This window comes from Lampetra planeri, chromosome 64, assembly GCF_965212315.1.
Source record: "Lampetra planeri chromosome 64, kcLamPlan1.2.h2, whole genome shotgun sequence".
Classification (NCBI taxonomy): Eukaryota; Metazoa; Chordata; class Hyperoartia; order Petromyzontiformes; family Petromyzontidae; genus Lampetra; species Lampetra planeri.
The window spans coordinates 1,760,381-1,774,956 of record NC_136170.1 but is presented as its reverse complement, the minus strand read 5'-3'; the positions used below and the strand labels follow the sequence as shown (position 1 = coordinate 1,774,956).

Sequence of the window (14,576 nt, the reverse complement as noted above, 5' to 3'; positions counted from 1 at the left end):
TTTGCACGTGTGCCATTTCATTCTCAGGTCCCAATCCAACCGATAGCAAGAGTTCATTATTGTCTGGATAATTCTAGCAATGTATTTCAAATCTAGTGCAATAAAGAAATTGAGTAAAAAAATGATTAACCACCAAGAGAGGTACAGGATAGTCGGGGGACCTGGAATTCTCACGCTGTAGACGAATCTGTGCGTGCAACATTTCAGCTCGTTAAGGCTCCGGTGATCCGAACATATTAAAGCGTCGGTAGATTTGAAAGGATATGAGCGGACGGCAGGGCAAGTTAAACAAAAGCTTGCGCGTTGGAACAAAATCGACCTTGGCGTCACGTTCACGAGCATCGATGCGTTCCCAAGTCGGAGTAAGGCCTTCGCCCGCGGCAACTTGAAAGCGCGCACCGTACGTACGATCGAATGCCTGGCAGAGGTCGCAACCGGGTACCCGATACCCATACCCTACCCGATACCCGGCTACCCGTACCCGGCCGGGTACGGGTACCCGTTTGCGACCCTGGTGCGGCCGGGTACGGGTACGGGTAGGCCGTGAGTCACTGGTGAGTCACCGTTCGTCACTCATTTCGGGTAGGGTACGGGTAGGGAACGGGTACCCGTACCCGGCCGGGTACGGATACGGGTCGCCGTTTGCAACCCTGGTGCGGCGGGGTACGGGTACGGGTACGGAATCAAAACCCGTTTGCGACCTCTGATGCCTGGTGAGCTGTTGCAGTGTATAACGCCATCAGTGCCGACATCAGAGGCGGATGTAGAAATTTTCCGGGGGGAGGCGGCGTGGGATGGTTGGGAGGTCCCAAAATTCCAAGCCTTTTAAATAGGGGCCCTCTACATTAATTACACTGGTCAACAAAAAAAAAAAAATTCTTGGCCTGGACTTTTGCAGCTGTTCTAGACTAATTTCAGGGTGCTGATTCCAAATCTGATCTCAGATTTGCTCTATCACATCTCATTTTTATGCTATCGGCATACCCCATTTTCATTGATTTTACCCGAAATTAACTCTGTCACTTATGATTGCGAGTTGTTGCGAGTCAGTGACTGCTTTAGTGCTAAAATACGGTGCTGTATTTTTAGGATAGTGTGTTTTTATAATATAATTTTACGTAGATATCCACATTTATTTAATATTTTTCTTCCGCAGTTTTTATTGAAAATGCAATATTTGATATCTCAAAAACCTGATGTGATGGACAAAAACTGATTCCACATTTGGAATCAGCACCCCAACATTACCTTAAACCTCTGGAATACCTCATGCCAGAAAAAGTGTGTTGACCAGTGTTATAATCATAACATTCCCAATATTTCCTAAGGTATCAATAAAATATCCCCCCCCCCATCCCCCCATCGGATCCGCGGCTGGCCTTGCGAACAGCACTTGCCGCGAATTTGTACGTAGGCTACACGGGGGATCTTTGTGCGTGTCTCACGTGTCTGTCTGGCGGTCCCTGTGTGTGTATATGACTCAGCGCGTGTGTGGGTGTGTGTGGTGGTGGTGTGGGCCAGTTGGGGAGTGGTGGTGCAGCGGTTAGCGCTACGCTGCGCTACGAACCCGGCGACCCGGGTTCGATTCCCGTTCACGGCCAATACCGGTGACGATTATCTGAACCGGTCCCGGGCCTCCCCTAGGTCGACTCGGCCTCAAACGAGTAAACATCGCCGCTGGGGAGACAAAGGCGGCCGAGCGTGGTGTTGTCCACCCACCTCCTCGTGTGCAGTGCCAGCCTTTATAGGTGCTCGCTAACAGCACTTGCCCCTACAATCTGTTACAGGCTACACGGGGGATCTTTGTCTTTTTGTTGTGCCAGTTGGCACAGTGGGGGAGCACAGGTGGTGCATCTGCCAGTCATCTCAGTCGGTCAACCCGTGGCACCCGCCGGGGTCTGTCACGTGACCACGCTCCTCCTCCTGCCCGCCGGCAGTGTCACGTGGCGGCCACGAAGTGCACCTAGCCTGGCACTCGGCGGCGAACGGGCCGAATCCGTCGTCGTCTGTTTGTCTGTCGTTGTTGTTGTCGTCGTTGTTGTCGTCGTTGTTGTCGTCGATATTGTTATCGTCGTCATTTGTTGTTGTCGTTGTTGAAGTCGTCATTGTCGTCGTTGTCATTGTTGTTGGTGTCGTTGTTCGCGTTGTTGGCGTCATCATCGTTGTTGTGATCGTTGTTGTCATCGTTGTTGTTGTTGTTGTCGTCGTTGTCATCGCTGTTGTCGCCGTGCGTCACGAGTGTCCAGTGCGCGCCGCTCGCTGTCGCGGCGACGGGGAGCTGTGAGGCCGCCGTGGGACCCCGTCTCCCAGCGCTTGAGCCGGGGGGCTCTTTCTGGAGTAAATCCCCGCCGGGTTGAGTTCCCTCCTTCCCCTCCCCCCGCCCCCCCACCCCCTCCCCGCTCCGTTGGCTGCGATCTCCCTCGGATGACTTCGAGCCGGCGGCGAGCACCCAACGACGAATCCCGCGGGGAGCTTTCGCGAGCCGCACGGTCGTGACGCGAGAGGCTCACGTCCCACCGTCGCAAGAGAGAGAGAGACGGAGAGATCCACGTGTCTCACTCTTTGGTTCTTTCGGTAAAGTCACGTATAAAGAGAAAATAATAAATTAAATATTTGTATGGTAGTATTTAATTTGTTCTTTTCTCTTTATACGTCACTTTACCGAAAGAACCAAAGAGTAATTCCTGCAGTCACGAAAGCTCCAAATTAAGTATCTACGTGTCTCTTTAGAGTTTCGCTTTCAGGATGTACCCCGCGAGTAGCTTTGAGGACGGCTTGGATGGGTTACGAGTTGGCTTTTTGTGCGAGGAAACTGAATTGCCCCCAGGATACTTTGAAACTTTACACCCAAACTTTTTAAAAGTGTGTTTACCAGGTGACGGAGGCCCCCGCTGATACCCGTGGCAGCTCCTTCTCAGAGGCGACCTCGGCCACAGACGATCGCCCGACCCCAATTGGCTCGCCACATGGAGCATTTTTATAGCGGCGTCCAAACGCCCTCAACGCGTGATGTCGATTCTAAATGTTGGGGGTGAGAGTGGGGGTGGAAACCGGAGGACCCGGAGAGAAAACAAATCCACGACCCAGGTTTGCGCCCGCGTAGCGGTGGAGGTGGTGACGGTGGAGGTGGTGGTGGTGGCGGTGGAGGTGGTTGAGGTAGTGGTGGCGGTGGAGGTGATGGAGGTAGTGGTGGCGGTGGAGGTGCTGACTGTGGTGGCAGTGGTGGCGGTAGTGGTGGAGGTGATGGCGGTCGTGGTGGAGGTGGTGGCGGTAGTGGTGGAGGTGGCGGTAGTGGTGGAGGTGGTGACGGTGGCGGTGGTGACGGTGAAGGTGGTGGCGGTGGAGGTGTGTTGCGGTAGTGGTGGAGGTGGCGGTAGTGGTGGAGGTGGTGACGGTGGAGGTGGTGACGGTAGTGGTGGCGGTGGTGGCGGTGGCTTTATCATATTTCTGTATTTATAGACGAGGCGTCGTGTCCCAAGAGTGCGCCAGATTTTGAAACGGGGCGCGGAGGCGAGAGGCTCGGGGTGGGGAGGAGCCCCCTCTGGACGAGTCACGGTCGCCGAGGGAGGGAACGCCGCAGTCCCCTGTCAGTCAATAAAATAATCGTGTTCATTGCTGCCACGCGCAATTGTCACTTGTGCCCAAAGGCAGCGTGGGTAGTTTTGGTCTTCTCTTTCCACGCTCGCCAAGACGTCTTTGAAGAGTCCGCCCACACTTTACCCTCCTGGCGCAGCGGTCTTCATGAAGCAGCAGCAGCAACAGCAGTAGCAGCAGCAGCAGCAGCAGACCGCTTGTGTTGCGATGGAAACGTCGTGGGATTTTGCTTAATATTTTTTTAATTGTATTTTTTTTATTTTCCATGTACGTGACTTTACCGAAAGAACCAAAGATTCTTAAATCCCCACCACCCCCCCCTCCCCCCAGCACGAATAATTTGAACCGGTCCTGGGCCTCCCCTAGGTCGACTCAGTCTCAAATGAGTACCTGCAGCGGTGTGTTGAACATCGCCACTGGGAAGACAAAGGCGGTCGGGCGCGCTGGCCGCCCACCCCCTCGTGTGTGCCGTGCCGGCCTTCAAAGGTCGCTGCTCGCTAAAGGCACTTGCCCCCAACAGTCTGTTGAGGCTATACGGTGGGGGGGGGAGGGGGGGGTGGGAATCTTTGTTTTTGGGGGGCAACCCATGGCACCTGGGGTCCGTGCCGAGGCCTCCTGCCGGCAGCGAGCCCTTCCTCCCCTCGCGGCACGGGCTAGAGAAGAGATGGAGTGACGTGGTACAGGAGGACGTGGAGCTGAGTGGACTTGCCGATGACTGGTACCAGCGGTGTCAATATCAGCCTCTGTGGAGGAGGCTCGTGAAGGACGCTGCTACTGGGCAGTTGGAGGCAGTCGCCCTTCAACAACAACGGAGGGCGGAGGAGCGACGCTCACAACAACGAGCGGAGCACCGGGTGGCTAAAGCACAGCAAGTTGGCACAGTAGGGGGCACAGTTGGTGCATCAGCCAGTTGTCTCAAGTCAGTCGACCTGTGGCATCTGGGTCTGCCCCGTGACCTCCTGGCAGCGGGCGTTCAACACTTCACGTGGCCTCAAGGTGCACCTAGCCTGGCACAAGCGCCACGGTGACGTCGCCCACCGAGCTGCGAGCCCAGAGACCCGAGTTCGATTCCCGCTCGCGGCCAACGCCGGTGACGATGATCCCAACCGGTCCTGGGCCACCCCTAGGTCCACATGGCCGCCTTGAGTGCTGGTACCACTACACCTGGTGTGGTGTGGAGGCATCGTCACTGGGGAGACAAAGGTGGCTGGGTTTGGCGTTGGCCCACCAACCCCTCCATAGGCGTTTGCCGTTCTGACACTCCACCGTTGCTCGCTAAGAGCACTTGCCCCGACAGCCTGTTGGAGGCTATCCGGGGGGGGATCTTTGTCTTTGCACGCGTGCGCCCATCGGCCTCAGCTTGTCGGAGCCCCGAACGGACCTAAGAGGACGGCTGCTTGCGTTGTGGCCGAAACGTCGTGAGATTTGTATTTTATTATGTTTGATTTTTATTATTTTATTACTTCCCTTCTACGTGACTTTACCGAAAGAACCGAGAAGATAATCGTGGGGCTGTCCCCCGCGCAGCCAGTAGATCGCACTGCCTGCCCGCTGGTCGGACGTCGCCCGTCACCTCCCCCTCCAGCCACAACCCACTCCACCACCGCCCCCCACGATGGAGCGAGTGAGCGAGAGGGAGGGAGGGAGAGGCGGCTCGCGGTGCACGTGTGCTCTTGGCTACGCCACGCACGGAGCCCGCGCTTGTGCCAGTGCTGCTCCGGGCAGGCAGGCAGGCATGGATGTAATGTGAGCTGCCGCTAAGAAGGTGGGGATATTTATACGACGAAAACTAAACCCTGACGGGCGGTGAAGTCGGCCCCAAGTCAGCCGCAGCGATGGATTGATGAGAAAAACAAATGGAGTCTAACGAAATAAAAACAACATTTTAGAATGGTCAAAGATCTTCTCGGCTCCTCCCGCTCGAGTCACCGCCGGTGCTCGCGCCCCGGCAACAGAGCCCCGGCAACGGAGCCCCGGCAACGGCGCCTTGGCAACGGCCCCCCGGCAACGGAGTCCCGGCAACGGAGCCCCAGCAACGGCGCCCCGGCAACAGCGCCCCGGCAACGGCGCCTTGGCAACGGAGCCCCGGCAACGGCGCCCCGGCAACGGCGCCCCGGCAACGGCGCCTTGGCAACGGAGCCCCGGCAACGGCGCCCCGGCAACGGCGCCCCGGCAACGGAGCCTTGTTAACGGCGCCCCGGCAACGGAGCCTCGGCAACGGAGGAGGGCGGCGGTGAGAGGAGAGGGGAGGGGTGGGAGGGGAGGGGTGGGGGGTGGTGTACGCGTGAGGGCTTTGGAGTTGGTGACTCGCGAGAAGAAGGGGGGGTGGGGGGGGTTCGCCGGCTTCGACCGTCGCCCCTCGTCGTCCTCTCCCGCCGGCCATGCCTCTACCTGTGCAGCTGCTGCTGCTGCTGCTGCTGAAGGTGCGCTGGCGAGACGTGGCGTTTGACGCTGCCGTGCGGCGCTCTGCTCTCGTCTCTCCGACGCGACGTCGGGCGGGTGTCGTCTGGCGCTCGATTTCACCGACGATTCCCCCCCTCCCTGCTTCCCCCCTCCTTGCTCCCCCCTCCCCGCTCCACCCTCCACCCTCCCCCCGCCCGCGCGAGCTTCTCCGGCAAAACTCGGTGGGCGGGAGGAGCTTCGGAAAGGGTAGCCGGCGGCGGCACGGCACCGAAACGTCGGACATCGTGCTGAACGACGCACGGTAACCCCCCGCCCCCCCCCTCACCCCCGTCCCTCCCCTCCCCTCTGCCCCTCCCCTCCCCCCCGTCCCCTGTCACGTCGCTATTCATGACGCCGGGACGACGCTCGCCGCCGGAGTGTGAAAGTTTTCAACAGCAGAGGCTCAAGACTCACTTTGTGTTTACAGCAGCCTCCTGCATTGTGTCCGCTGGGGGGGGGGGGGGGGGTGAGGGGGGCGAGGGGGGGGGGGGTTCGCGCTGTACACGATTAGGCGGCGTTCGGCGCACCCGGAGAAAACCGACCGGGTTCGCAGGGACACGGGGGAGTCCATTGCCGTGCCCGGACGCGCAGTTTGCCGGTGTTTTCAAACTGCGTATCGGTCGTCGTATCGGTGGTATTGGTCGTTTTGGTCGTATCGGTCGGTTCGGTCGTATCGGTCATATCGGTCGTATCTGTTGGATCGATCGTATCGGTTGGATCGGTTGTATCGGTGGTATCGGTTGGATCGGTTGTATCGGTGGTATCGGTTGTATCGGTCGTATCGGTTGGATCGGTCGTATCGGTCGTATCGGTTGGATCGGTTGTATCGGTGGTATCGGTTGGATCGGTTGTATCGGTGGTATCGGTTGGATCGGTGGTATCGGTGGTATCGGTTGTATCGGTGGTATCGGTCGTATCGGTCGTATCGGTGGTATCGGTTGGATCGGTTGGATCGGTCGTATCGGTCGTTTCGGTCGTCTCGCCCGGGCGCTGCAACCGGACGCGACGTTCTCTGTCCCAGCTCGGCTCTTCGACGAACGGCGTTGCGGTCCGTCGGGCGCGGATGGCACCGGTCGTGAACTCGCCCCTCGCCGCGCTCGCACCGCCGACGAGCTCGTGTTTGTCTACGTCCGGCGTCGAGCACGCTCCGTCCACTACCCCGCCCCTCCAAGCGTCGGTGAAGGCCGGCACGGCACGGCACGGCACGCGAGTGGGAGGGGGGCCAGCGCCACGCCCGGGGGCCACCTTTGTCTCTCTCTCTCTCGTTGCACCGGGTACTCGTTTGAGGCCGAGTCGACCTAGGGGGAGGCCCAGGACCGGTTCAGATAATCGTCACCGGCGTTGGCCGTGAGCGTGAATCGCGCGCGCTACGCACGCACACCGGCACACGCTCACGCGCTCAAAAAATCAAAGAAACAATTTCTCCGCTTCGTTCGGGTCGAGAGCGCGCCGAGCGACACGAACGAGACGACGCGCCGGTGGGGGGGGGGCGGGGGGAGCCATTCCACTCGCGCAGGACGGGGGGACGGCGGGAATCCTCCTGTTGCGGGCGACGAGGAATGGGCTGGGGGGGGGGGGTCACACGCGCCGCTCACGACGGCAGCTTCGGCTCGGCACTCGATTCCGGCGCCGCCGGCCGTGCGTGACGTGGAAACGCGGGGGGGGGGGGGCGGGCAACCCCCCCCCCCCCCCAAAACGCGGGGCCCGGGGCAGGTGGCCCCGGGTTAGCCGTGTACCCCCCGGGGGGACGGCTCTGGCGGTGGTGATGACCGCGGCGGTGGCCGACTGATTTCCTTCCTCCTCCCTCTTCCCACCTCCTCCACCTCCTCGTCCACCACTCCTCCTCGTCCACCACTCCTCCTCGTCTCTCCCCCCCCCCACCCGCTTCGCATTCCTCCGTGCGGATTGGACGCCAGAGATCCGACGGCGCTTGTCATTGACGACGACGACGATGATGGTGTTGATGATGGTGTTGGTTTAACGCGTAGGAGGCTTTCGCGACCAATGTCAACCATAATAGAGCTGTTTTGAGTTAGATCATGTAAATATATAAATGTGGCGTTCAAATCCCCTCCCACCCCCACCACATCTACGCCTCTATTTAAGGAACGAAACAGGTGGACTTCTCCGCAAGTCTGGCTGTCGCCTGATGAAGCTGGTTGTAATTCTTGGCGAAACGTCGTACTCCGATTGTAAATGTTGTGGCTTGGCTCTCCAACACACCGGTTAGGGCTGTACTAGTAGACTACACTATACACTACACTATTATACACTGCATTATACACTACACTATACACTACACTATACACTACACTATACACTACACTATACACTACACTATACACTAGTGCTGTATTAGTGCTCTACTAGTATACTACACTATACACTACACTATACACTACACTACTGTACACTACACTATACACTACTATACACTACACCACTATACACTACACTATACACTACACTATACACTACACTATACACTACTATACATTACATTATACACTACTATACACTACACTTTACACTACACTATACTACTATAGACTACACTATACACTACACTAGCTGGTTGTAATTATTGGCGAAACGTCATACTCCGATTGTAAATGTTGTGGCTTGGCTCTCCAACACACAACCGGTGGTGCTGTACTAGTATACTACACTATACACTACACTATTATACACTGCATTATACACTACACTATACACTACACTATACACTACACTATACACTACACTCTACACTACATTATACACTACACTATACACTAGTGCTGTATTAGTGCTCTACTAGTATACTACACTATACACTACACTATACACTACACTACTATACACTACACTACTATACACTACACCACTATACACTACTACACTATACACTACACTATACACTACACTATACACTACACTATACACTACACTATACACTACTATACATTACATTATACACTACTATACACTACACTTTACACTACACTATACTATAGACTACACTATACACTACACTACACACTAGTGCTGTACTAGTGACGAATTGGCCACGTTCTATTTACGTGACAAACCCTTACTAGTTGGCTGTGTCGGGTGGTCTCGGGTTTTAACGACACAACATTTATATGTTTACACGATCTAACCCAAAAAAAAACCTCTATCATGAATTGGCGTTGATATTTCTCGTGGGAGCTGTTGCCGCCGCTGTTGACGTTGAAGATGCGGCTGTTGTTGTTGTTGTTGTCAGTCGTTGACGCTGACGTTGTTGTTGTTGTTGTTGTCGTCGTCGTTGCTAACCCCCCGGGGCTGGGGGCGACTCTGTCGTTGGCAGTTCCGATACAAGAAGCGAGTTTACAAGCAACTCAACTTGGACGACAAGCAGCTGTCCAAGCTCCACTCGAAGGTGATTCAACGTCGCCCCCCCCCCCACTCTGCCCCCCATTCATGTGCAGTGCCCCCCCCCCTTACTAAAGCTATTGCGTGAGTGGGGGGGGAGGGATGGGGGTGGGGGCATCAATACTGAACCCGTGCCCCCTACCACGTTGTTGTTATTGTTATTATACGTTCCTATATTTTTTTTAGCTACGACAAAAATAGATAATTTAATTGTGAGAACCCCAGCCCGTACTGGAGATCTGTGACGAAGAGCTTCATAGCTCATCGGATTTCTCACGCAAATCGCGTTTACACGAAGGGCCAACACTTCTCATAATAATAACAACAACAACAACCTCGCCACCACCTCCACCGCCACCACCTCTCCCAGCACCACCACCGCCATCACCTTCACCACTACTGCTACCGCTACCACCACCACCACCACCTCCACCGCCACCACCTCTCCCAGCACCACCACCGCCATCACCTTCACCACTACTGCCACCGCTACCACCACCACCACCTCCTCCACCGCCACCACCTCCCCCAGCACCAACGCTGCTACCACCACCACTGTCACCACCACCACCACCACCACGACCTCCATCACCTCCACTTCTACCACCTCCTCCACCACCACCTCTCCCAGCACCACCACCGCCATCACCTTCACCACTACTGCCACCGCTACCACCACCACCACCACCTCCACCGCCACCACCTCCCCCAAGCACCGCCACCGCCACGCGCCTCGTTAACATCGCACCGGCGCTGCTGAGCAGAGCTCCGTGGCGCGTTCCGGCGTTTGATGAATTATAGAGGAGAGCGCAGCATCAGCCACCCACGCTGCACCCCTCCCTCCACCTCCTCCCCCATCCTCCCCCATCCTCCCCCATCCTCCCCCATCCTCCCCGCTCCCTCCTCAGAGGTCGCAAACGGGTTTTGATTCCTTAACCGTACCTGTACCCGGCCGCACCAGGGTCGCAAACGTTAGACCCGCCACCACCCGACACAGCCAATTGGTAAGGTTTGTCACGTAAACAGAACGTGTCAATTCGTTACGAGTACAGCACTAACCAGTGTGTTGGAGAGTAAACCCACAACATTTACAATACAATTGTCGGGATCAAACCCACGACCTCCTGCATACCAGACGAGGTAGTTAACATCTCCTAGCCACTGTGATGATGATGAGAGACGCAAATTCCAAATATACAGCAGCAGGCGTCAGGGTCAGGATTGAACCCACGACCTCCTGCGTACCAGGCGAGGTAGTCAACATCTAGCCACCGTGATGATGATGAGAGAGAGACACGCAAACTCCAAATTTCCAGCAGCAGGCGTCAGGGTCGGGATCGAACCCACGACCTCCTGCGTACCTGGAGAGGTAGTCAACATCTCCGAACCACCGTCCTGGGGTGGAGGGGTGGGGGGGTGGGTGCTGTGTGTTGATGCGGCCGTGTGCCGCCCGTCGTGCGTGCAGGCGAACCTCAAGCGGTGCATGGACTACGTGGCTCACTGCGCCGTCGAGAAGCTCGCCAAGCTCCTGGACAAAGGCCTCGACCCCAACTTCCACGACCCCGACACGGGAGGTGAGGCACGTCAATGGCCGCCGGGAACGCCGCTGACTTGGGCTGCGCGGTTTGGTGCCGTTGGCTCAACGATTTGTGGGTTAGGTCGCGTAAATGTACGAATGTGTCGTTAAACCCGCCGCCGCCCGACGCAGCCAATCGCTAAGGGGTTCATTCTAGATTCGAAGCTTTCGTGACTGCAAGGATTCATAACTCTTAGTTCTTTCGGTAAAGTCACCGTGTAGGTAAAAAATGTAATTAAAATTAATAAAAAATAAAAACAATAAAATCACGACGTTTCGGAGAGCAACACAAGCGTCCGTCTTCAGGTGAAACTGTCACAGCAAAAAATCTGTATCAAGTGAAGAGAAGTCCTAAGAGGTACGACCTTATATACTGGCTAAGGGGGGGGAGGAGCCAGGAAGGGCCGAGCGAGAGGAGGAGTTGTGAGATGGTCAGTGCTGCTGCTGGAACTGAGCCTTTGTAATGTAGATGGCATATGTAGATAAGCCAGCTAGGATTAAGCCGCCTTTTGTTATGCTGCTGGGTGGCTAAGGGGTTCGTCGCGTGAACGGAACGTAGCCGATTCGTCACTGGTACAGCACACCGGTTGTGCGTCGGAGAGCAAAGCCGCGGCATTTACAGCCTGAAAGTACGGCGCTTCGCCGGTCATCACAACCCGGCATCATCGCCAGAGCTGTGGAGAAACCCCCCTCCTGCTTCGCCGCTTCAGCAAGCTCGTCGTCCTGCACCCGGCGAGCGTCGCGACGTCGATTCCGTCCGCGGTGCACGCGGCCTGGTGCCCCGTCGGCTCCGATGTCAGCGCGATGACGTGCCCCGTTCGGCCGCTCCTCCCGCCACGGCACGCCGAGGCGCCCAACGGCGCCGCACGCATCGCCTCAACGGTGACGGTGGACGCTGGTGGCCGCCCCCCTACCGCCCCCCCTACCCCCCCCCACGTGGTCTAGAGTCGCCTCTGACGGCGGCGGTGGGCCTGGACGGGGCCACGGAGCTCATCAAGGCGCTGAAGAATGGCGGCGCCCACCTGGACTTCCGCTCGCGCGACGGACTCACGGCGCTGCACAAGGCGACGCGCGCCCGCAACCTCGAAGCGCTCTCGGTAACGCACGCATACATGTACACACGCACGCACGCACGCACACACACGCACCGCACGCACACATGTACACGCACACACACACACACGCTCGCAGACGCACGCACGCGCACACATGTACACGCGCGCGCGCCCAGTAGCAGCGTCCTTCACGAGCACAAACACACACCCCCTACTCTTCCACGTGTGACCACAGCCACCGCCGCCCCCACCTCGTGCGGCCACCTTGACCCGCTGAGCTCCGACTGACCTCTCTTGACCCTTGACCCCCTCCCCAGACGTTGCTGGACCTGGGCGCGTCGCCGGACTACGGGGACGCGCGCGGACTCACGCCGCTCTACTACACGGTGCTGGCGGGGGGTGACGCGCGCTGCTGCGAGACGCTGCTGCACGACCACGCCACCGTGGGCAGCAGCGACGAGAGCGGCTGGAACGAGCTCCACCAGGTGGGGAGGCGGGGGGGGCGTGGTGGGGGGGGGCGTGGGGGGGGGGGGCGTGGGGGGGGGGGGCGTGGGGGAGCGTGGGGCGCCACGGTGGCTAGGAGATGTTAACTACCTCACCTGGTATACAGGAGGTCGTGGGTTCGAGCCCGACTCTGACACCTGCTGCTGTATATTTGGAGTTTGCGTCTCTCATCATCATCACGGTGGCTAGGAGATGTTAACTACCTCGCCTGGTATACAGGAGGTCGTGGGTTCGAGCCCGACCCTGATGCTTGCTGCTGTACATTTTTAATTTGCGTCTCTCATCATCACGGTGGCTAGGAGATGTTAACTACCTCTCTTGGTGTACAGGAGGTCGTGGGTTCGAGCCCGACCCTGACGCCTGCTGCTGTATATTTGGAGTTTGCGTCTCTCATCATCATCAAGGTGGCTAGGAGATGTTAACTACCTCGCCTGGTGCACAGGAGGTCGTGGGTTCGAGCCCGACCCTGATGCCTGCTGCTGTATATTTGGAGTTTGCGTCTCTCATCATCATCACGGTGGCTAGGAGATGTTAACTACCTCGCCTGGTGCACAGGAGGTCGTGGGTTTGAGCCCTACCCTGACGCCTGCTGCTGTATATTTGGAGTTTGCGTCTTTCATCATCATCATCACGGTGGCTAGGAGATGTTAACTACCTCGCCTGGTGTACAGGAGTTTGTGGGTTCGACCACGACCTTGACGCCTGCTGTATTTCTGGATTTTGCGTGTCTCTCTCCCTATCCTCTTGGTCACGTGGATTTTTCTTCCGGTTTTACCCTCCACAGTTAAAAACACAAGCGCTTCAGAGTATTTGGCCGCTAGGAATTTCCACGACGATAAGCCACTTCGTTGAGGCCATCATTTGTGGTAGCCAGGTCGCTTCTGAAAGAGAGCTACGTAGCTCAGTGGGCCTTACCTAATTAAAAAACAATAAATTTGAATAAAATGAAGAACCCGGCCACCCGATTTCCAGTCCCGCTCACGGCCACCAACACCAAGCGACGATTATTTGAACCGTTCCTGGGCCCCCTACCCTTAAGTTGGCTCAGCCTTAAACCAAAAACCTGGTGCGGTGTGTAAACATCGCCGCCGGGGGAACTAAAGCGGCCGGGCGCGTGGTGAGGGCCCGCCCGCCTCGTCGGTGCGACGTTTTCCTGCCTCAACAGGAGCTCGCTAAGCTGCGCTCGCCCCAACGGCAGAGGTCGCAAACGGGTTTTGATTCCTTACCCGTACCCGGCCGCACCAGGGTCGCAAACGGGTACCCGTACTCGTACCCGGCCGTACCCGTACCCTACCCGTACCCGGCTGGGTACGGGTAGGGTACGGGTACGGGTACCCGATTGCGACCTCTGGGATGAAGCCATGTTGCAGGTGCAGGTGGGTTGATTCTAGGAACTTGAATTGTGAGAAGAAACAAGACGTTGGGAAATGAGTGACAAACGGTGACTCACCAGTGACTCACGGCCGAACCGTACCCGCACCCGGCCGCACCAGGGTCGCAAACGGGTACCCGTACCCTAACCCGGCCGGGTACGGGTAGCCAGGTATCGGGTAGGGTATGGGTATCGGGTACCCGGTTGCGACCTCTGCCCCAACGGTGTCTGTTTGTCTCTGTCAGGCCTGCAGACACGGGCTCGTGCAACACCTGGAACACCTCTTGTTCTACGGGGCCGACATGAGCGCGCAGAATGCGTCTGGCAACACGGCGTTGCACATCTGTGCCCTCTACAACCAGGTGAAACTACAGTAAAACATCGGATTGCGAGCAGAATTCGTTCCGGAAACGTGTTTGTAATCCAAAGCACTCGTATATCAGTTGTGATCACGTGACGCTCGGCAAACAAAGCGTATGCACGTACTACTCGTATTGCAAGACCTCGCTCGTTGATCAAATTAAATTTAAAATTTTTGCTCGTCTTGCAAAACACTCGCAGACCAAGTTACTCGCAATCCATGATTTTACTGTATACAACTTTTTTATTTTAATTTTCTTTACCAGGTTAGACCAAC

At 57.0% G+C, this 14,576-nt stretch overlaps 1 protein-coding gene across 1 annotated transcript in view; it reads left to right on the top strand.

Annotated features, from left to right (window-relative positions):
• The window catches only part of LOC144737052 (SH3 and multiple ankyrin repeat domains protein 2-like), a 114,054-nt gene that overhangs the window by 59,240 nt on the left and 40,238 nt on the right, over positions 1–14,576 (top strand). Inside the window, exons 5-9 of the mRNA XM_078619701.1 lie at positions 9,368–9,439; positions 10,898–11,006; positions 11,954–12,105; positions 12,381–12,548; positions 14,185–14,301. Coding sequence (XP_078475827.1) covers positions 9,368–9,439; positions 10,898–11,006; positions 11,954–12,105; positions 12,381–12,548; positions 14,185–14,301 — 618 coding nt within the window. The remainder of the gene's footprint in view (positions 1–9,367; positions 9,440–10,897; positions 11,007–11,953; positions 12,106–12,380; positions 12,549–14,184; positions 14,302–14,576) is intronic.